General features: G+C 37.2%; 1 protein-coding gene across 1 annotated transcript in view; it reads left to right on the top strand.

Annotated features, from left to right (window-relative positions):
- fmnl1b (formin-like 1b) overlaps positions 1-24,212 on the top strand; it is a 31,164-nt gene continuing 6,952 nt past the window's right edge. Inside the window, exons 1-22 of the mRNA XM_062442267.1 lie at positions 1-51; positions 180-263; positions 1,331-1,447; positions 2,295-2,368; positions 2,737-2,820; positions 3,035-3,178; positions 5,492-5,579; positions 6,122-6,198; positions 6,338-6,431; positions 10,541-10,615; positions 12,952-13,062; positions 13,276-13,425; positions 13,517-13,618; positions 14,393-14,636; positions 15,631-15,885; positions 16,552-16,676; positions 17,702-17,904; positions 18,045-18,279; positions 19,237-19,305; positions 20,482-20,562; positions 20,710-20,839; positions 23,101-23,264. Coding sequence (XP_062298251.1) covers positions 1-51; positions 180-263; positions 1,331-1,447; positions 2,295-2,368; positions 2,737-2,820; positions 3,035-3,178; positions 5,492-5,579; positions 6,122-6,198; positions 6,338-6,431; positions 10,541-10,615; positions 12,952-13,062; positions 13,276-13,425; positions 13,517-13,618; positions 14,393-14,636; positions 15,631-15,885; positions 16,552-16,676; positions 17,702-17,904; positions 18,045-18,279; positions 19,237-19,305; positions 20,482-20,562; positions 20,710-20,839; positions 23,101-23,264 — 2,757 coding nt within the window. The remainder of the gene's footprint in view (positions 52-179; positions 264-1,330; positions 1,448-2,294; positions 2,369-2,736; positions 2,821-3,034; positions 3,179-5,491; positions 5,580-6,121; positions 6,199-6,337; positions 6,432-10,540; positions 10,616-12,951; positions 13,063-13,275; positions 13,426-13,516; positions 13,619-14,392; positions 14,637-15,630; positions 15,886-16,551; positions 16,677-17,701; positions 17,905-18,044; positions 18,280-19,236; positions 19,306-20,481; positions 20,563-20,709; positions 20,840-23,100; positions 23,265-24,212) is intronic.

The raw sequence follows: 24,212 nt of genomic DNA, 5'->3' as shown, positions 1-24,212 counted from the left end.
ATGACTAGAGACAAAGTGCTTAAAACCCAGGTGGCCATGTCTTCTTGCAAAGTACGAAGTTTTCCAGAAACAGCAAAAAACGCTAAATTGTTTTGCTAACTGTTATGCAGCAGTTTGGCATTTTTCATCAGACAGACTCTGACTTTTTACACAAACCCTTTCTTCATTTCTTCCTCCAGAACACGATGAATCTTCCTCCTGACAAGGTGAAGATCCTGAGCCAGTATGACAACGAGAAGAAGTGGGACCTGATCTGTGACCAGGTGGGTTTGCTCTCTGGATCATATCAACACTACTGATGCATCACAGCTGGTCAATAAGTTCCTCTCTTTAGTTCTATTGAATTAATGCAGCTAATTAAGGCTGTGACTAATGATTATGTGCATTGTTTAATCCTTATTTAATGATTTGGTCTATTTAGTTTCCTATAGCTCAAGGCAAAAGTCTCGTTTTGTCCAATTAACGGGTCAAAACCCCAAAGATATTCTGTTTACTGAAAAGCAACAAGTTATCACATTTGAGAAGCTGGAACTTTTACATTTTTGGGTATTTTTGCCCCAAAAAAAGAGTTGCTAATTCATTTCCTATCAGTTGACTAATCATTGCAGCTGTACAGCTAATCAAACATATATAAATATATAACAACAAACATATAAAAGCACCTCAATGCTCACAGACCCACGACGGGAAAGCTCATCAATATTGTACATCGCCTAGCAACCACAGGGAGGTTCATCACAACCTGTGTTTTGATGGGCGAGTGACAGAGGACACCTGTTTCTGTCATACTGTGACTCATACAGCTTTGCTTCACTGAAAGATAATTATAATTGCACAAGAAATGGAGGCGAAGACTTTCAAAGACTGATAAAATGCAGTTCATTATAAATATTAATGTAAGGATTTGTCAGATAGCTTAATTAAAGCACATGAGTGGGATGGGTACAGCGTGTGTGTGTGTGTGTGTGTGTGTGTGTGTGTGTGTGTGTGTGTGTGTGAGAGAATATGACTGCCGCACACTGTAGAATGATTTCTGGAGGCTTGTTAAGATCAAATCCATTTGCATAAGAGAAGCTGTGTAATCAAACTCTGCCCTCTGGTCCACTTTCCCCCACTCTGCAGTGCTGCAATCAAATATAATTAATGGTCTGTGCGTGTGTGCGTGTGTGCGTGTGTGCGTGTGTGTGTGCGTGTGTGCGTGTGTGTGTGTGTGTGCGTGTGTGTGTGTGTGTGTGTGTGTGCGCGTGCGTGTGCGTGTGTGTGTGTGTGTGTGTGTGTGTTTGTGTGTGTGTGTGCGTGTGTGCGTGTGTGTGTTTCTCTGCTTCTTCAGGAGCGGTTCCAAGTGAAAAATCCTCCATCTGCTTATTTGGAGAAACTGAAAAGTCACCTGGATCACGGAGGGGTCAGTCGAAAGGTAAAACCCAACAAACTCACATCCGGCAACTCAGTTTGATACGTTTTGATATGTATGTTTTTAAAAAAAGAGTCTTATCATCATATTTCCTGAAAAATGTTGTAGATAAAATTCTTCAGCTTTTTGTGGCAATAGTACAAATATTTTTGACTCTTTCAAATCTGATCTGTGAGATTTCCTGTCCACACAAATATTTGCAAGAGATTAAAGGACAAGTTCACAATTATTCAAGCATGTCTTAGAACAAAAATCAGATGCCCACACAGACTCTGAAAAAGTTTTTTTCCTCTGTAATCATTCCTTCTCTTCATCAAGTGGATACATGTCTCAGTATTTGATAGAAATAGCCAGCCCACATGCAAAACTGCTTTATCATTGTTCCTTTAATGCAGCTATCAGAGCAAAGCATCACAACAAAAATACATAAATAGCTAAATATATTTGTCATTCAGGGGTCCATATTGTATATCTTTTACTTATAGTTATAGTTGTTTTTAAAAGGTACTTTGCAGATGGAAACTTTGATAGTAGCAGAACTATTAAATAAAGGTAACACAGTAAAAAACAATCAGTGTGTATTTTTATATCCTGGTCAGATGGCTCACTTTTTAATTTCCCTCCCTTCAGTTAATGTGTGTGGTATGAATCACAAGATTAAAACAGTATTACTATTTATTCATTAGGATGTTTTGCACTATTAATTTCCATGGAGGATGTCTGTGTCATCAGTTTAATGAATATACAGCAGTTGCTTGTTTCACCAGCAATTAATTATTAAGTCCATGCTACAAATCATTACACTGAAATGTTGCAGCTTTTTTTATTTTTTTTACATTTTTGAACTAATTAAGCATTTACCAGCTCGCATGTGATTTGTCAGTTTAAGAGGCGTGTCCAGGAATCCACGCAGGTCCTGAGAGAGCTGGAGATCTCCCTGAGGACCAATCATATCGGGTGAGTTTCACTCCAGCGCCCAATGTGAGGAAAAAAGGTTTTGTGTCAATGAAATAATGGAAGAATATATTCCAAAAATCAGAAGTGGAATAACCTGAGCCAATTCATTCTGATAGAGCTTTAAATAAAACATTTTATTCCTTACTACCACCAGACAGACAACTTTCTTCTATGTTCACTGATGTTCAAAACAGTGTTTAATACGTAAGACTCTGGGTTAAAACCATGTTTCTTTTATCAATTAATTCATCAATTATTGTTTTGCCTGTATATTAGCACAATTTTGAAATGGTACAATATTAAAGGTGTGGAATCTGTTACCATTTACATTAGTGTGAAAAGGTTTAAATGTATTTTCTTTCTTCCAGCTGGGCTCAGGAGTTCCTAAACGAGGAGAATCAAGGCTTAGACGTTCTTGTGGATTATCTGTCCTTTGCCCACAGTGCTGTCATGTAGGTTTCAACTTGAAATACTATTACCGGTATTTTCATTCCTGTACTAATCAAAGCTTAGGTATGTATGTCTTATCTCTCTCACACAACCAGCTGATAAAGTGATGGCGCTTTATCAATTTAACAACCGAGCCTGTATCAAGAAAGTCATGAAGTTCATTACGTTTGTAGGAGGGTAGATTCTGATTTCCTCCTGCGTGACTGTGACTTTCAGGTGTGATGCCGACAGTCTGGATAACGGCATGCTGCTCTCAGACAAAAGCAGAACTTTGGAGATGTCGGTGGAAGACCTGAGCAAAAGTGCCAGCAACTCACCTACTCACGGTAGCTCGAAGGCCAGCAAGGCCTTCACAGTCAGGTGAGGACACTGATGTTTCTATGCACATACTGCACATATCGATATTTACAGGTTTTCTAAGGTCGATGTTGAGAAAGGTAAAGTGAGATAAAGTGACCCTTTATTATTCACCTTTTAACAATGATTTACAGTTTAAAAACTTCTTTAAAACTGTAAATCAGTAAATCAATACTGCCCCCCCCCTCCCAATCTTCCAAAAGCGTTCTCGTTCTATACTTGAAATGTCAACTTCTCAGATGCATCCATACATGTTCGAGCTGAAATATGAGAGTGTACAGCACATGTAACACATGGAAAAACTTGAGCAACAACCTCAGTAACCAAGGCCACGAAACGCCAACAAGTCAGCCAACTTCAGCTTGTCAGCAAAAAAACAAACAAGAAAAACTTGCCCCGGGTCTTGACTTGCAGCATTTCTACACACGTTAAACTCAAGATTTGGCACTTTGACCATGTTTAACATCCAACATCATAACATGTCCCCTTTTAGTTTATTTGTAAGATCTACCCAAAATGGAACAAAGTGCTTCACATGACAATAAAAAAATAAAATCAGCCACTAGTAACACATCAGTAACAGTCATAACCTGAAAAGATGTACAGTGTATAAAACAATGATGTCAGGCATAAAAACATACAATTACTGATAAGCCAATTGATAAAATAGTGTTAAGCAGACAAAAGAAAACCTTAATAAAGGATTTTAACCATTAATAAAGCTGGTACCATCATGTAAGATAATGATGGATTTTGTTTTGTAATTTACTTTTTATTCATTTTTTTTCAGTACACAAAACAATATACATGCACCAACTGGGCACAAAACCCTTAATATGGGGAGGATCTGAATGTTAGATAAGACAGCACAATCAAGATATTGAATATTTAATGCATTTACAGACATGTTCTGTTGTCACTTAGCTTACATGTCATATATGTTTCACAAAAGCACACAGACATCTGTGCACACACACACACACAAATCCTTCCTCTTCTGCAAATATTAAACTCTGCTCAAACAAACATTGTCCCTGCCAAATCACTCTCGATCTCTCTCGACAGATGACACAGCTGTACAGTGTTACAGGGTTTGTGTTTGATATGCAAATACAGTCAGATCAATACCGAAAGCAGGCTCACACACACACACACAAAGCAGAGGCTCATCTTACTCTCTCTCTCTAACTCTCTAGCTCTCTCTCGCTCTCTCTCTCTCTCTCTCTCTCTCTCTCTCTCTCTCTCTCTCTCTCTCTCTCTCTCTCTCTCTCTCTCTCTCTCTCTTTCTCTCTCTCTCTAACTCTCTCTCTCTCTCTCTCTCTCTCTCTCTCTCTCTCTCTCTCTCTCTCTCTCTCACACACACACACACACACATTTTTTAATTAACTAGAGGAGATTTTCTTCTAGTAGGGTGTCATATAGTCCAGTCATCAAATAATCAATAAAATAAAGAAAAATTGGGTATATAACTTTATTTATAACTTTTATTTAATTTTAAAACACAATATATTTAGAAGCTGAAAAATAATATGCATTAGATCACAGTAAGAAATGATAATGAAGAAATGATTAAATTATTTAAAAAATAGTAAGTTTATATAAGATTTACATATGCAATTGATAATATTGGTGCACTCATGTTAATATATAGTTATTTCAGTACATCGCGTCAAGTCATTGTCATAGTTTGATGTCTTGACTGTCAAAAAAACATGTGCTTTGCAGAGCTGTTTAGTCCCGGAGCTCTGCGTTCAGTCTGACTATCATTTAATCACTTCTGACAGCAGCATCGCAGTTGTCAAGATACTCTTAAGAAAATGCAGCGAGTTGAAATGAACTCTCGAGGAAATAAAAAAAGTGCTCTTGTGTAGATGTCACACTGCAAATGAACACATAACTCAGAGTCCCAGACATTTAATCGTTCTTATCTGAAGCAGCTGCATTCTTGTCATAGTGGATACATCCGTGTGTGTGTGTGTGTGTGTGTGTGTGTATGACATGTTTAGGCGTGAATGTGGGAAATGTCTGAGTGAAACAAATCAACAGACACTTAAACCTATCATTACACACCTGGGCATGAACATTTAGCCTGTGGCACTTCTTTGATTTACCTGGTGTATTTTTGGGAATTGATGATTGATACATGGATTATTTATGTAATACAATCTAAGCACTACAATGACTGCAACATTGCAACACTTGAAATATATTGCTGTATAAGATAATGTTCAAGCCTACTGAAAGGTTAATATTGTAGATATTTCAGTGTAGATTTACAGACAACATGACTGTAACTGACTGTTAATGTCCCATCAGGAGAGCACTGAGACACTCTCGTGCTGTAAGCCAGAAAGACGACGTTCATCTCTGCATCATGTGCTTACGTGCCATCATGAACTATCAGGTATTTGCAACCACCTACTCATTATGTAATTTTTTTTTTTTTTTTTTTTTTTTATGTTTTATGGTCATGGCTTATAATTTATTCCTCATGTTTGACAGAAATGTCAAGAAAAATTTTGGAAATGTAGTATTGAGGGACTTTTGGGAACACTTTTAGCTTTTATAATTAGTATATAAACATTGAAAAATGTTTTTATACTCCACTGTAAGCAGATAAAAGTGTTCATTAATACATTTGTTGAGTACAAGTCCTCCTCTGGGCATCCATAGTAAAGGCTGGTGTATAAACATGAATGAAAATAAAGTGACACACAACACACACACACACACAAAAAGACAGTTTATCATTAATACATGTTTATAACACACTATAATATTGTTATAAGCAGATATGAGAACATTTTGAGGGTTTATTAATATATATCTGTGTGTGTGTGTGTGTGTGTGTGTGTGTGTGTGTGTGTTTGCGTGTGTGTGTGTGTGTGTGTGTGTGTGTGTGTGTGTGTGTGTGTGTGTGTGTGTGTGTGTGTGTGTGTGTGTCAGTCTGGGTTCAACCTGGTGATGAAGCATCCCTGCTGTGTCAACGAGATCACGCTCAGCCTCAACAACAGAAACCCAAGGTGTGTTTACTGTAAGCTAACAAGCTCTGACATCATGACTGTAACAGAACCTTAATATAAACATCTAATACATAAATAAACACAAAACACATTAAAATGCCAAGAATAAATGCATGTTTGTGTGTATTCTTCTTCTCAGGACTAAGGCTCTGGTGCTGGAGCTTCTGGCTGCCGTGTGTTTGGTGAGAGGAGGCCATGACATCATCCTCTCTGCATTTGACAACTTCAAAGAGGTCAGATGGGTCACAGCCCTTCACATCACATTCAGAAATATGTGAGACTGTTGATCTAATCACAAACAATGGTTTTTACTCATGTTTACCTGCAGGTCTGGTATCGAAATCCTAATATTACATTTTTTATGTTACTGAAACCATTTTTGATAGCTTACTAGGATAAAGTCAATGTTTTTTTACATTTTTTCATAAAATAGTGAGAATTGGCACATTTTCTCTCAGAAGGAGGCAATATTAAATCCAAAAAAATAAAAAAAAAAGAAGATCAAATAAATACAAAATTAATCTGATCATACATTCAATGCCAACTTCTGGTAGTTGACAATATTCAAAACTCAATTATACAAACATTTTTGTTCTATATCTCACATTTATTGTGTTGTGTTAACTGTTATACTACTGCTAAATAATCCTGATTAAAAGCTATAAATCTATCACAGTTCAAACACAAATGATGTACTTCAACAAAATGATCGATAGATTAAGATATGCCATAACTTCCTCTTTACCTCACTCATGCTGTAAAAGGGGGTGTGGCTGTGCTGCAGCCCACTTTAGATGATGTGGAACATTGTGATTGGCTTATAGACATCCAGTAAAATAAGTATGTGCATCTGGGTCGAGTCGGATGACAGAAATCATCTCATCTACACAAGTTATATCCGTTGGAAGTTTGCACAGATCATTCTTCCTTTGCACATATCAGCCTGAACAGTTTGAATGCATCTTTATTACTATATATGTAACTGCTTTCAAACTTCTTTAGCAGTGATTCCCAGATACTGATATGATATCTCTCCTTTTTAATACACTTTAATGGCAATGCAGACAGACTGAAAAGTAAGAATTTCATCACTTGGTGTGAAATGAATTAGTCAGTATCAAAAAAGTATTCAACACAAAGCTCTAACCGGGAATGATCCTTGCAAACATTAAATGTAACTTCTGTTACAACAGATTGTACATCACCATCCTCAAAGTTCACTGTTTCCCTTTTTTTTTGCTTCAGTTTCTGAGCCTGACCTAAATTTTTAAAGCATCAGCAGGGATGACTCAACCCACATTCAGATATAATTTTAAACTGATCTAAAGCTCAACATAGAGGCGGTGTTAGTGTTTCAGCACCCACATACCAGCCTGTCCTTTACTGCTTTGAAAAGCAGGTTAAGAGGAACCCCAGACCCACCTGCCCCCTCCCCTCGCCCCTGGCAGCTGCTCTGCCCAGTTGTCCCACCGCCAGACCAAACTGATTGAAGAGGCGTAAATATGTGAAACACTTGTTGAGTTGCCTCTGACCTCCCCTTGGCCTTCTCTCATCTTCGCCTGAGAAAGCAGCAACTGTTGCCCACAGATCGCCTCCCGTGGCTACAACAACGCAGACAGAAAGGAGTGTGAACCTGAACTAGGAGAGTCTATTATTAGTGAATTTGATGGATGGTAGAAAGCTGCCCTGCAACAGGCTGAAATATGTTAATCTGAGCACAAAACGTTTCTTAAACAGGAGGAAATGGTGCATGTTTGGGGACTATTTTCAGTGGCGGATTAATACACATTTGGTGCTTTAGTCAGTATTTCTGGCAGCAGGAGGGTGTGAGTGTGATTGAGTCAAGATAAACTAAAGCGTGTGTGTTCTTTGTAATGAAGGATTATGTCACCGAATGCAGAAATGTGTCTCACTGACATGTTTTTAATAGTTTTTGGACAACAACAGAGGTCTACAGCACAGAGGAATAAGAAATAATCAGGCAATGATATGCATACAGTTAAAGCTGCAACGATTAAACAAGCACCAGGAAATACATCAGCCACTATGTTGATGATCGATTAATCGGTTGGAGTCCTTGTTAAAGACTCCAGTTTACTGTCCTCTGTGACGTAAACTGATATATGAAATGTTGGTTGTGGATAAAACAAGAAGTTTAAGGTTTGGAAAAACAGTTCTCAACATTTTTCACCATTTTATAGACCAAATGTGAATTGATTAAACAGGAAAATAACTGGCAGATTAATAGATAATGAAAATAATTGTTAGTTGCCCTACACACAATACTTTGTTAGTGGCTTTTAGTCCTTTGATGGGATTTACTGACAATAAGAAAATATAGAAGATCACCAGATGTATTGTTTAGCAGAGAAAAAGAAGATTATCAAGTGACAAATTAAAAAACTGTCCATTTGTTAAATCCTCTGTTAACATCATCCCTTCTTCTCAGCTGGCTGATTAGTGCAGCATCAGTTTCCAAAGCGGTGACTCGAGTATCGCAGTGAGTGGCACTTTGTTTTGGTGTCGCAGCAGCGCCGGCGTGTGTGTGGGTGAGAACCAGAGAGAGGGGGGGGGGGGTTAGACAGAGGAAGATGGAGGAAGCGATAGAGCGCTTGAAGTTGTAAAGTAGAGGCAGGTGGGCACAGAGCCAGGAGCTGGCTTGTGTGTCTCTTAATGGCAGAACGTGGGCTTTGTTTTGGGTTGTGCGGTGCTGTCAGGTTGGTGCGCTGCATTATTTAGCAGACATGAGTGGGTATAAAAAGGAGGAGGCAGGGTAAAAGACTACACATACACAAACACACACACACACACACACACACACACACACACACACACACACACACACACACACACACACAGAGAGACAAGGTGCTGCTAATGGACAAGACGAGGAATCCGCTGAGCTGTAAAGAAACACAATAATAATTTGCCCATATTTTTTCTCTCCTTGCCTTCCAAACAAACATGCAACACACACACACACACACACACACACACATACACACACACACACACACACACACACACACACACACACACACACACACACTCAGGCCTTGTGTGTATAATAGTTTCCCGGTGGAACAACGAGTACAGCAATAGACTGGGTGTATAACTATTATCCTGCACAATGCAAAGCCTCACACTGGTTTTAGTATTTCCATTATTCAGCTGTTTGTCCCAAACTGGGCTGAAGACAAACTTAATTCACCCTCACAGATTCTCCACATGCAGCAGCCGAATTCTCCTCCTCAGTCAATTCAGACTCGTACTGTTTAATTAGATCGCAGGAATACAGATAACTAACACTCTGCATGGTTTGTGTGCAGAATAATAAGATAAGATCAGATTGAATTTTATTGATCCCGGGAGGGAAATTTAGCATGACGGCAGCACAAGAGGAAATTAGAGAGGTAGATAGGAGCACAATACAGATAAAGAGAGAAATAAGTAATAATAATAACAATATATATCGTACCAGTCAAAGGTTATGACACACTTTCTCATTGAATAAATGGTTCTGGTACTCTATGTAACAAAAATAGATCCAATTAGAACATATACAGTATATTACCTGGACTGCTGAACATAAATGTACAGTATATGTACAAATACAGTAATGCAATGTTCTTAAATCCAGGTCAAAAAATCATAAAAGATCACTACCTTAGCAATATCCACCTGGTGTATTAATGTACAGTCTATTATAGTATATCAATATAATTTAACAGTGTATATTCAGCACATATTATAGTTTAGTTTTATCTCTTGTCTCACTTCTATTTTTATCTTTTTTGTATATTTGAGCCTTTAATTGTATTTCTTTGTTTGTTTTGTTTGTTTTTGCCTCATTATTTTACCTAATATATCTCATTATTTTGTATTTAGTGGTTAATGTTATGTTACTTCTGTAACACTGTGATTTCCCTTTGGGATTAATAAAGTAGTCTATCTATCTGTGTAGGTAGTAGTACACCGCTGTATGTTTTCAGAGTCTGTTTATAGATGAACATTTATACATAGATTCATATATGAATGCATAATGAATTTAACGGAATGCAAAGTCAATTGCAAATTGAGATGGATGGATCCATTTGTGTGTGAGCACACTGCCCCCATGTGTGTGCATGTGGTGCAGGCATATTTCAAAGAATAAAAGGTCTATTTATCCCTTCATCAGAGGCTCGTCTCGAAGGCCTTCACCTAGATTTAACTGAGCAGCAATTAATCACAAAACATAATAATAAAATAGACCAAAAGCAATAATCATCTGCATCAATCATAACAATGCTAGGTGCCTGCTTTAATCTTTTCTCACCTCTGTTAATGTGTTTTTTTTCAGGTTTGTGGAGAGAAAAGTCGATTTGAGAAGCTCATGGAGTTATTCCGCAATGAAGACAGCAGCATCGACTATATGGTAAAGCTGTGACTGTGTGTCCTGATGTATGCAGAGAAAATAACCCTTATTGTGTCTCCAGTTACACATGACCACAAGTATGTGGACAACTAAACCACATGTGATTATGCATGTTCATGAATCTGTGAAAGCTTTTTCACTTTTTTTAAAAACCTGGCTGCAGGGATTTGCTCTAAATGCAGCCACAGTTGATCTCAAATGCATTGTATGGGTTTGAGGTTAGGGCTCTGTGCAGGTCAGTCAAGATCTACCATAAAAACTTAGAATAGAAGAATCATTTCTTCATCTACCTTTGTGCAGAAGGTCATTGTCACATTCCCAAAACTGCTGACACAATTTAAAAGCACATTATTGTAAAGGACATATTTGTATAATGAAGATTGTAGAACATATATAACCATATAAAAATCACCCCAGACCATAATTACATCCTGGGCCCCCCTGTCTGCCTGCTTTTGGCCACATAGTGTACATTTTATAAAGAGCCTGGAATATATGAACATTGCAGGACATCCTCTGTCTGTGTTGGATGGTTATAAAGGATGTGAAACTCCTTTTAAACCAACTCAACACTCCCAATTTAACATTTATAACCAGTTAATTGGCATTCATGGTTTATAATACAGTAGAATATACACGGTCGCCCATAAAGTTGGAATAATTTAGTTTTCAGATACATTCCTCTTTTTATTTTCTATTTATACACATCAGTAATCACCTTTGACCAGGTGAAATGAGATTGATCAATACAATTTTGAGAATATATACATTTATCCGTCAAGAATAAATCACATTGTCACAATCATTTCATGAGAAGAAGTAAAAAATATTTTATTCCAACTTTATGGGCGACCGTGTAGTTGTAAGCGAATATAGAAATTATATTATATAGATTTTAATGCATTTTCATGTGTTTGATAATATATATCATGTGTTTGATATATATATATATATATATATATATATATATATATATATATATATGTCAATTCCTGGCATCTGTAACTGGAGTACAAACAGTTACTAAATGGATAACACACACAACAAATCCTATAGTGTGCTATAAAGCATTTATTGATTGTTTACAAATCATTTGTAGGTTTCCAAACTATTTATAAATGTGTTATATGCTATTAAGTCTGTACGTTGTTATCCAACATTCATAAACTGTTTTATGCACATTATGGAAGGCTAAATCAAGAAATATATTCATAAACACTAAAGAAAACACTGCTTACAACTGCATTAGTATTATAATGTGTTGTAAAGCTTTTAGATATAGATTTATATACAGTTTATAAATGTTAAACAGGGGAAAGTTTAAATAAAGTGTTACAGAGTTGTGATGCTAGTAGACATTTATTTAATCAGGCCAACCATCCAATAGGAATGCATTTGATTTTATATGAATAATGTAATACTGAGGAGTTTTATAAATTGATACTGGTCATCTAATACTGGTAATCACCAGTGAAATCATATTGTAATAAACATTATAGAGCTTTAGATGAGACTTTCTTAAATGACCAACTTAGCTACTATTTAAAATAGTTGAAATGTCCTGTATGACTGTTGTATGTTCATGATTCTTGTCTGGAAATAATTAGATCTGTTGTTAAAAATGATGCATGAACATTTTTAATGTGCCTCAAAAAAAAAAAAAGAGCAAAGAATGGAAGTAATTAGTCCTTCTAATAGAAAACACTTAGGCAGGGCCATTAACAAAATGGAAGTCTTCCTTTTAATTAAGCAGATTGTGCACAATTATATAAAATGGGCAGAGTGCAGTGAATACGAGACACACAACTGAATGTTTCTAAAGCCTGTAGCTTTTACTCATGAGATCACAGCTGCAAGCAGATGTGTTTCTGTGTGAAGAAGCTTAGAAATAACAATCATAATAAACCAACATTCACAGAAACTTTACAGCATTAAACTTAATGGTTTCTAGCCAGCATGAATTTATGACTGAATGTGTTTCTAAGTTGTTGTTGTTGAGCTTTCGAGTCAATTCAAACAATAATTATCATGTTAAATGAAGAATAAATGTACAGCTACAGAAGAGGTGAAGTTGCTTAGGTGACATAGAAGGAGAAATGATCATCACTGTTTCTTTTTTATGTCAAAAGTAGTAATGATTGTCTGGTTCTGTATGTTTTATTCATCCCTCTCAGCCAGCCCACACATCCAGATCTGACTCACATAATAATCACCGGTCATAATAATCAGTTGGACACTTGTTCCTCTTGTAGACGAGATGTTCTTCTCTTCAGACAGCAGCTTCTGCACAGCTGCATGTAGAAGAGAATAAAGTTTGTACACTGTTTGACTCCCAGGTGGCCTGTATGCAGTTCATCAACATCGTGGTCCACTCGGTGGAAAACATGAACTTCAGAGTCCACCTGCAGTATGAGTTCACTCGTCACGGGCTGGACGACTACCTGGAGGTAAACTCTGACATGATATTATAACCTTTGAAAGCAAGCTCAACTTTATTTGTCATTTCTGCAGAATAACACGTTATCTGTACAATGAAATGCAGGCAAAAGTAATTATTGTATACAGATGAGAGTAGTTATCATGCATGTTTAGACTCAGTATACAATTAAGAAGAGTTATGAGTTGAAAGATGATGATTGATGTTTTAATACTCTGTGTAGCAGCTGAAGTTCACAGAGAGCGACAGGCTGCTGGTGCAGATTCAGGCGTATCTGGACAATGTGTTTGATGTTGGAGCTCTGCTGGAGGACGCAGAGACCAAAAACGCTCTGCTGGAGCACATGGAGGAGCTGCAGGAGCACAACACACAGGTGCAAAGAACAACATGCTGCACCTAACCATGCACATAGATGTGAAAAATTGTATTTCATCAAGTCAACTTTTTGTGTTTTGGTGTGACAGCTGAGCACCAGGCTGCAGGAGAATGAGAAGGAGTCGATAGAGAAAGTCTCAGGGCTGGAAACGACGCTGATTCAGACCACCAAAGAAGTGGAGCTGCTAAAGGTGAAGTACAACATTTTCCTCATTACATTATTTTCTACTGAAATGTGAATCAGTGCAAGTACCCCTATCTGTTATCATGTACCTTACAATCAACCCACTGTTTCTGTATAGTAACAAATGATAAATATACCTTATAAATACTTACATTAAATTGGTACATTACTATAAGATAAGTGCTTAAGTCCACAAATGCTAAACTTCGTTCTCAAATAAATGCATCTCCAAATATTGCAGTTTACATTAGAAGATGAACCTGTAGGGAGACATTTACATGATGTGAAAAAAACAGCATCAATAAATAAATAGAATCCTTCATTATAAACACAACAAGGCTTCACAGCATTTCAATCAATACATACACATTAAGTTACAATAATCAGATTTACCTCCACCCTATGAAGACTGCATATATTAAATTAAGTAGGTCTCTATAAATAGATCCTACAGTTGCCAAGAGGTAATTGCAGTCAAAAAAATGCACATATTTAGCAGGTTACATTTGTGCATGAACCTGACACAGCATTTAGAAAAAGGCAAGACCAGTAATGAATATACTTAGAACCCCCACAACACTAAATATAATAGTCATCCAGGCATGATGACCATCTTGGGTACAAAAACTTACTTTAAGATGAGTAAAATCCTTCCTTTTATTCTATCCCATTTGAATCATACATACATAGAGCTTAATATGATGATTTGATTTAATTAGACAGAGTTTCTGCTCACAGGATTGTCTCACGCTCATGTTTCCTGATTGTTTCCGTGTTGTAGGAGAGTCTACGTGAATCCTGCTCCCAGGTGACTCTGCTGCAGCAGCGAGAACGAGAAAACGAGCTAGAACGAGAGAGGGAGAGAGAAAGAGAGAGAGACAAAGACAAATCCACTCAAGCCCTGAAGGAGCTCGAGGCCAAAGTTCAGGCTCTGGTGGAGCAGGGTCTGGTCCGGATGGAGCGCTCCTCCTCCGGACAACTGGACGTTCAGGTGGTCCCCATCGTCCTGCAGGGGATACAGGAAGGTCAGAGCTGTTATCTTGTGATGCCTCTAAATTTCAGCAGAGGTCTCAAACGCCACCAGTCCAGTTTTAGCACTCTTCTTGTTAAATATTAAATGTGAAATAAAAAGTTAATTTTACAGCCTTGCTGGAGATTTAAATGATATTGACCAGGAAAAATCTCAATGGGAAAAGAAATATTGCAAGCAGGATTTAACACTATATTCTTAATGTGTTCATGGCCTTATAAAACTGTATTGCACCCTGAGCAGTTTATCATTCTGCACCTCACAACCTCTCTCAACTATGATCAATAAAATTAAGTTTCGTCAACTGGCAAAAGTATTCAGGAAAACTCTAATTTCTTATCATTTAGCACAGATTGAATTTAACATCAGCTCAGAATCTTGTTTTTGTTAAACTCACCTTAACGCAGTGATGGAGAAATGTAGTCCAGGATATGTGAGTACTCTGTGACATCACTGCTGGTTGTGGTAATAAGTGCAAAAGACTTTGAAGCAGCTATAATCAATATTTTTTATAATAACAATGTCTGAGCTGACAGTGTATAATGTGTTGGTCGTAGTGATGAACATACAGAGAATTATCAGCGACTCTGCAGCTCCCCTCGGCTTTACGGAGCTTTATAGTGAGTTTCAGCTCGTTGTTTAACTGTCCAGCTGCTACTTTGCTGTTTTGGTTCGCTCTCATCAGTCTCCTAGTGTCATTTTCGGCCGCAGCAGACATCTGCTTTCAGAGACAATGCTCCAAAAACCTTCTGTACACTACCTGCTCAGCACCAAACAGCAAACAGACACAGTTAGCTGTAGACTAGCTGGTGAGCACAGTGGATCATTTAGCAGCTAAAGAGCCAGATATTTCCCTCAGGAGTCGGTAGAGAGCAAAAAACAGTGAAAATACAAATTCATGTTTATCTGAGTAAAAAAATGATTGTACAAAGACAAGAAAACATTTGAGAAACTGCAGTAAACTAATCCTATCATTCTTTCCCTGACAGTTAAAGATGAAGTAGATACAGGTGGAGACAATGAGGCTTCAGAGTCCCTCCCTAAACCTTCTGAGGCTCCTGTGCAGTTGGTACAAGCACCTCCTCCTCCTCCTCCTCCTCCACCTCCACCTCTTCCTCCAGGCACAACTGGAGCACCTCCTCCTCCTCCTCCTCCACCACCACCACCAGCAGCTCCACCGCTCCTACTGCCTCCTGGAGGTGGAACATCAATGCCTTTGGGGAATGTGTCTGATGGGAGCTCAGGTGAGTTCAAAAGCAGATCAAGCTGAGCAGTAACACCTGGAAATGTGCAAATCAGGCATATTTCTGGTGCTGGTTGATGGGGGAATGGAGGCAACTCTGCAAATGAAGCATTCAGAGCAGGCTGAAGCCCTGGCTTTGGACTTGAGGAGGACATTTTTACATACATTAACCTTTTCAAACTTTTACAATGTTTTACACAAACATCCAACATGATAACTTTATATAGGTGACGGAAAGTAACAAAACTCATATTATTTCCTCTATATAAATGGAACTAAACATATACTGTTCCCAAACAAAAGCAAAGATTTGAGCAGAGTCTAAAAAAAATAAACAGGTTTTGCTTGTGTTTTGTGAGTTATAGTAGGATTGGTTTTAGGTTTTCAGTAGGTTTAGTCAGGACTGCACCACCACTGAGACTGTCACAAGCTGAATACTTTTATATATATATTTCCGCTTTACTGCAGTTTTTAAAATCAAATCGTAATGTGAATTTTTTTCAAGTTAACTGAGCTACTGTCCACTGTGCTACAACTACTACTATTGTTCTCTCAGAACAAAAAAGCAGACCTTCTCTTAATGTTTTGCAGTCATAATGAGTCACAATAAACAGGAAGAAATCCATCTCAACAAAGGAAAACTGTTTTTTTCTATTCTTTCTTCTAGGTTGTAAAAAAAAGAAGCCCATTCAGACAAAGTACCGCATGCCGCTGCTCAACTGGCAGGCTCTAAAGTCCAACCAGGTTACAGGAACCGTCTTCAACGAGCTGGACGACGAACACGTGTTGGAGGTTTGAGCGGTTTATGTTCTTTTCCTAATGTTCCTCCTCATCCTCACAGCTGGTGTTAGTTTACGTCACAGCCTCTAGATGTCTCTGTTTCAATTACATACATACAGTGAGCCTGTAATCAAAGGATCCACTGCACATGAATCTCTCCTTGTAGATCAGTTTAGTCTCCAAATGTAATAATGCATTTATTTTACTTTTTTAAAACTATGTTCAACAAAAGAACTTCCTTTCTTCCCTAATAATACAGTATGTTAAGGACAAAAAAAGGTACAGCCTTGTTCTGATTCTTCTCATTAGCTGAAACCACGTTCCTCTGGCTTCATTAGTGACTATTAAGTTTGGAATAAAAGCATCTACACCATCAGGTTTGTTATGAAATTTAAAAAAGAGTCCACATCTAATATAAATCCTCAACTGTTCCTCTAAATCACAATTAGGCTTTTCAAAATTGTTCCATATTGGCCTATAACAATCAAAAATCAGTAAATTCGCTTCTATTTACTGTAAGATTATCTTTATACAGTAAATATGTAATAAACCTCTAAAGGAACAATATTTGTTTCTTCGGAAATTAGCTTTCCAAAACATTTGAAGCCTCTGACTCTAATTTCTTTATTACAATTAATACAGTTATCAGGAATATTGGGATTAAAGTGGTGTAATTAAACAGGTGTAATGCAACTCCTCAGCAACCAACTGTGACAGACTAATCATAACAAAGAGGGGTTTTCTTCACAACCTGTTTGTATTACATCATCAAAACATAATAATTAATAATAATGAATCACTTTCATGCAGGGGAATTATACGTTTATTGTTCAGTGGAAAACAGCAAGGCTTCAAAAGCTCTTTTATTTCACTTAACACTTTGTTTAGCCTGTGTTTGTTCGTCTAAAACAAACATTTCTCCAATTTTTACTTCATGCAGTTAGCTCGGGAATCTCTCATTTAACCACCAAAAAAACTAAACATTCATCAGTTTTTGTGTTTTTTTCTCTATTTCTTCATTTGTCATTTCTTATCAGGAACTAAACATGGCTGCGTTTGAGGAAAGGTTCAAGACGAAGGCCCAATCTGCCCCTCTAGAAATGGGTACCCTCAAAATGAAACTGGCCCATAAGACCCCTAGTAAAGTGTTCCTAATGGAGCCCAACAGAGCCAAAAACCTCGCTATCACCCTGCGTAAAGAAGGAATGGCTGCATTTGATATTTGCAGCACCATTGAGACGTATGTATCAAACCTGTAGTCTGATATTTTGCACATTATTTAAATAAAGTGACGGTACAAACAGTATAATATATCAAAATGATTTATATTACATTACAAAAGTGACATACTTTCATTTGAACTCGTCGCCATCCCCTCAGGTATGACCGGAAAGCTCTGAGCCTGGACTTCCTCGAGCTCTTGGAGCGTTTCATCCCCACAGAGTATGAAATGAAGCTCATCCACAACTATGAATGCGAGGGCAGGCCCCTGGACGAGCTCAGCGAGGAGGACCGCTTCATGGTGCGCTTCAGCAAGATCCCGCGGCTTTCCCAGCGTATCAGCACTCTCACCTTCATGGGCAATTTCCCCGAGAGTGTCCAGCTAATACAGCCTGTGAGTTCACAAGGGAGGGATCTGTGGCTTTATATAACCTGAACTGTATTTCAGAAACTGAGACTGCAGGAAGTTAACAGTGAGTCAGACACTTTGTAAGACCTCTGGCATTCAACAAAGGACAAATATCTGTATACGAAAGGATAGAAGAGGATGATATTGCTCAGGAATATCATTAAAATATTGATCGTGACTCTATTATTATCATTTTTTCCCTCGTTTTAGTTTATTTTGGGAGGATAATCATGCTGTCAGTCTTGGAAATGCAGCTCCTATAATGTCTTGTGGGATGTGAACAGAAATATACGGTTGCCATGGATTCAGTGAGTTAACTGTGGGCCTCAACTTGCCTGTATTATACATTGTGGCAAATTGGCCCCTATTAAAAGTAAGCTGAATTATCTATTAGCAGCTCCTGTTTGCAATGCAGCCATGTATACAGATAACTATCACTGCATTTCTTTAAAACTGAAGAAAACTTTAACATGTGATGATTTTTAGACAAATTCTGATGCCTACTTTTTTTTAAAGCTGCATGTTTTGACAATAATTACTGCATTTATTTATTTATTTCATACTGTGAAGGAATAGTTTGACATTTTAGCAAAAAGCTGTCGAGAGTTAGATGTGAAGACTGACACTGCTCTCGCGTCTACTGTCAAACTGCCAGGCTAACTGTTTCCCTTTGTTTCAAGTCTCTATGCTAAGCTAAGCTAATTGGCTGCTGGCTGTAAGCTTCATGTTTATCATACAGACATGAGAGTGGTGTCAATCCTCTCATCGCTGCGAGAAAGCGAATAAGAATGTTTCCCATAATGTCAAAATTATACTTTATAACAGATGTAAAATAAACACAGGGTGAAAATCATTGTGGCAGGATATTGTACTGTAAGGGTGTCGTCCTGTACAGCTCAGATTTTTGGAAATGAATAATCTTTACAACATTGTTTCTGACAGCAACTCAATGCCATCATCGCTGCCTCCATGTCAATCAAATCCTCCAGCAGGCTGAAGAAGATCCTTGAGGTGAGTTCCTTTTAAGTGTTGGAGAACCACCGAGTAATGATCAACATTCATGACAGCCGCTGTAATGTCTCTCTGCTTTGCAGTTTCTTGACTTTTACATTGATGTCTGTGCTGGAGAAAGAGTTATTCATGGCATAGAGTTGCACAGTTGGATATTAATTGCCTTTTCTTGAAGTTGAATAAACTTTTTAGCAGGAAATTGAATTCTAACAAGATGTTAGTTTCACGTTGTTGTTTTCAGTCTTGTTTTTTGTGCCTGACACATAAAATGTTTGGAATTCATTTTCTTTAAAAGTAAATATTATTATATATATTTAAATTGTTATTTCTCATATATAGGGAAACATAGTCTGTAAATGTTAAACTTAAATCATAAACACATTGTTTGATAAAAGACTGAGTGAAACTTTTAGTGGAGAAAGATTTGACCAAAAGTCAAAAGTCACATAATATAAAAACTACAGTTGTAAAATGTAATGATTCTCTGATATCTGATGGAAAAGAGACTGAAGTCCTTTATTCTTCATTATATAATAATATAATACAATTTAAGTAATGTACTTTTTTGAAAATGGGATTCCTGTTTAATTACTTGTAATTGGAAGCTTTTAAAAGACTAGAGATTTATTTATTTATTTTAAGGAAAAGTAAATGTTTGAGCTGATTTTATTTGTAATCTATTTGTATCTTCAGACACATTCTTTAGTTGCAATTTAAATTGAAAAAAAATGTTTCTGTTCAACAAAATTTCACCATTTCCAACTGTATGTTTTGCATTTTATTTTAAATTCATCACACTCTTTAAAAATAAATTTAACTTTTATTTGACCAGGAAAAGTCTAATTGAGGTTAAAAATCTATTTCACAAGAGCATCCTAGCCTGCACAATTAACAGGGTTGCAGATATAAAAAAAAACATATAACAATACAATACAAAGAAAATAAAGAATAAATTACAAAATCATAAAATCAGTAGTTGTTGCAAGTCATTAACATCAGAGATCAAACAGCAATATGAGTCAGTCACAACATCTGCAGCCAGACATGAACCACTTTAAAGACTTCCAGTGAGATCAGCTCCTGATGATTCACTTCTTGTCATTGTTTCCTTGTTATAAATTATTTGACAGTTGCACATCTGACAGTATAATCTGTGTCTCTGTTTCTGGTGTAAAGATCATCTTAGCGTTTGGAAACTACATGAACAGCGGCAAGCGAGGGGCAGCGTACGGCTTCCGCCTGCAGAGTTTAGATTTGGTGAGTTAAACACATTAAAAACTCTACGATCAAACAGTATGTCAGTTAAAATATGAACAAAATTCACTTTAGATTTTCTGTAAACAATCCAAGATACCTTTGTATAACCATCAATCTCATTTTTGCCTTTTCTTTCCATTCTCTAAGCTGTTGGACACTAAATCTACAGACCGCAAGCAGACGTTGCTCCACTTCATCGTCAACAACATCCAGGAGAAATATCCAGAGATCCAAACCTTCTACACAGAGCTTCACTTCCTGGATAAAGCAGCGCTCGGTATGAAACACTATGATTTAAACACTTCACATTTACATTTTATCATACGGCAGAAAAATCAAGCGTGCGAGAAACAGTGACTCTCAAGTAGATGACCAAGTGCGATGAGAGTTTAAATATATAAAGTACATGAAGTAGACAAATGAATAAGATTACAGTACAGTGATGGTGTAGCAGCAGTAGTTTATAGCAGGAGGTTGTCATCATAACAACATCTCCTTCTTCAGCCTCACTGAACAGACTTTCTTCTTCCCTCAAGTCCCTGAACTCCTCATTTCAGTCCATCAGTCGCCCTCAGAGAGTTTATCACACTTGTCAGTCATTCACATCATCTTCCTGCCTTCGCTCTGTTGGGTTTGTTGCCCTGTTTGGACTGTCAGCTGTAAGACTGTGTGCCGATCAGTGATTTAAATTGTATTCTACCTATACTCTGCATATGTCTTCATTTGCACGCTGTCTCCATGTTAGCAGAACTCTTATAAGAAGGAGATAAATGATAAATCTAATGTTATTATCACCAAACCTCATGAAAAGATCAAAAACAACAATGTATGAGACTTCTCTACTCTGTCAGTGGCTCTCAACTCAAAGCTCTTTGGTTTGTAAATCTTTAAAAACAGCTCACAAATGTATAGCTTCTTATTTTTAAGTCCGTATTTTCACTCAGTATTTTACTAAAACAGCTGGTCACTGTAGTATTTAGAAAATGTTACTCAAATAGGAGGAAACATTGCATTTGTTGGGTACTATTTTCAGCGGTGGATGAATCTACATTTCATTCTCTAGTGAGAAGCAGAACATGTCACCCATTGTAAAAGTGTGGCTCATCAAGTAGTATACCAGTGCACATCACAATACTATTTAATTAAGGGATTATATTAAAAAACAAAGGAAGAGAACTACATGTTTCTCATCAGAGTCACTCTGTGCTTAATCGCCTTTAGGTTTGCTTTTAAATAATCAGATGTGGATCAACAGAGCCTCTAACAGATTCACATGCAGCATTTCATTTTCCAATAAAAATGCACTTAAAAAGAAAACTACAGGTAACTACTACTATAATTCTACTTTACAAAATTGGATGTACATTTCCATAAGACTGATGTCCACAAGACAATGAGATACAACAAATATCAGAGGACAGAATGCACACATTTCCTTATAATGAAATACATATACATAATAGTAAAGAAAAGAAGAAGAAAACATATATAATAAAATGTAACAGTATATTTCATTATGAGGAAAACCCTGGTATCCTGGTGTGTGCTGATGATTGTGTTTTCCCTGCATCAGCTGGCATCCAGCAAAGAGACCCTGCGGTGCATGAAGCTTCTTCAGCGTTGTTGTTTTTAATAGGTTTTGGACAATAATGGAGCTCTATAACACAAAGAATGAAAAATATATATCAGGCTTTGGATACACACACAATATTTGTTAAGAGATCAATTTATTGTTGGTTTCAGTCTTTTCCTGAGATTTGTTGACAATAAAAAAAAAGATAACACCATATGAGGAATTTTGTTTTGGGCTTAAAAGAATGACAGATTCATGAGGCACGAACCTCTAAAATACCAAAAAGTAAAATATGTTGTTGATAATGAAGAAGATGAAAATTGTATTGATTATTCCTTGTTTTGCGTAGATTTACATGATGCTTTTAGTTTTATCTTGGCATAAAACTCAAATGTTTAAAACACAGAAAAAACATTTTGTCTTTGTGTTTTTGGGAAATTTCCCAAAGTCAATATTAGTAACATTTCAGCTTAAACCTTATTGTGGTGCAGGTGTGATAAACAGTGTGATGAGTATTGAGGTTAGAGCATGTTTTTAAAACACCTTTCCTCGTTTGATCTGATTAACTGATCATTTTTCAGAATAGTAATATTACATATTTCCCTTAAGAGGGTGTAACAGCGAGCTTATTTTACCCCTAGTATTTCTGTGTTGAAACAAATGGATCAGTGGATTGTAAATTATAAATTAAAAGGCAGTGAAACACTTCAACAGATTTGAGTGTTAAATGTCATCTTTAATAGGTAGTAATGGCAGTTTGACTGTTTTTAGTCTATGATCCCATTATTCATCATTTTATCTTTCCGCTCACCCTGACACCACAGTTTGACCCCTAAATCAGTGTTAATACCATATAATCTAATTGCCATACTGTCAGCGATGATAGGAATGTAAAATTTAAAGTCCTGACTTAAAACTCAATGAACTCTCTGTCGTGCTTTATCTTAGTCTCTCGTGTCTTCCAGTTTCTCTTGACAGCATCCTGCAGGATGTGCGAGCTCTGGAGCGAGGCATGGAGCTGACCAGGAGGGAGTTCTCTGTGGAAAAAGATAATCCTATTCTGCAGACGTTTCTCACCAACAACGTCGAGCTGCTCAACTCCGTTATAGCTGACGGAAAAACTGCACAGGTCTGCTTTAATTACCCCAAAATAAACCTTAAAGTGGTTTTATATAATAAAGTCTGAGCTGCCAGTGTGTAATGTGTTGGTCGTGGCTCGTAGTGATGAACCTACAGAGAATTATCATCAGGCTGCAGCTCCCCTCGGCTTTAAGGAGCTTTATAGAGTTTCAGCTCATTGTTTAGCTGTCTGGCTGCAACTTCACAGTGTTTGGTTCAGTCTGCATATAAAATGTCTCTGTATGTTGTTAAAGCTGGATTGTTTTGACAGTGATTGATTTGACTGTGCTGCAGGAAGCGCTTTTATCCTTTTTTTTGTGGAGTTTCAGTCAGCATCATTAGATCTGTAGCAAACAATGTCACTATCGCTAGCTACAGGAGCTACGAAGCTCATCATCTCATAATAGGCAAGTGTCTGCCTGGCAATAGAAACCTTTAAAGGGAATATAAAGAAGCAGGTCAACAGGCAGGAGTGTGTACAAAAACAGGGGATATTTATTACCGAAAAATATTGAACATGAACCAAAGTGGAAATTTAATAAAAAATAACTTTAACTGAAGCAAACAAACAGATAAAGAGTACTGCAACCAACTCTCTTCGCTTGCTTATCACGACTTTCCAGTGACTGACCGTTTCACCTAACTGGAACGTACCATCTACTCAAGTGACAACAGGGTGAGATGGACTGATACAAAGCTTTCAAAACATACAGAACAACATTTATAGAGAATTTCTCTGTTACTGCTTCTGACAATCACAGTTTCCTACAGTCATCCATGAGTGCACCAAATTATACAGAAAGCCATTTAATACCCAACAGTTTTATCCATCCTCCCTCAACCTGACAGAGCTGTGACTCACTGCTTCACGCAGCTAATGATGCACAGCTGTTGTCACTATAGCAGTGATTAAGTAGACGATCTTTCCCTCCATCACAAAACTCTCACCAGGATTAAA

The sequence above is a fragment of the Scomber scombrus genome, chromosome 21, assembly GCF_963691925.1.
Source record: "Scomber scombrus chromosome 21, fScoSco1.1, whole genome shotgun sequence".
Taxonomy (NCBI): Eukaryota; Metazoa; Chordata; class Actinopteri; order Scombriformes; family Scombridae; genus Scomber; species Scomber scombrus.
Note: the sequence above shows the minus strand (reverse complement) of the source record. Positions and strands in the feature narration are given on the sequence as shown.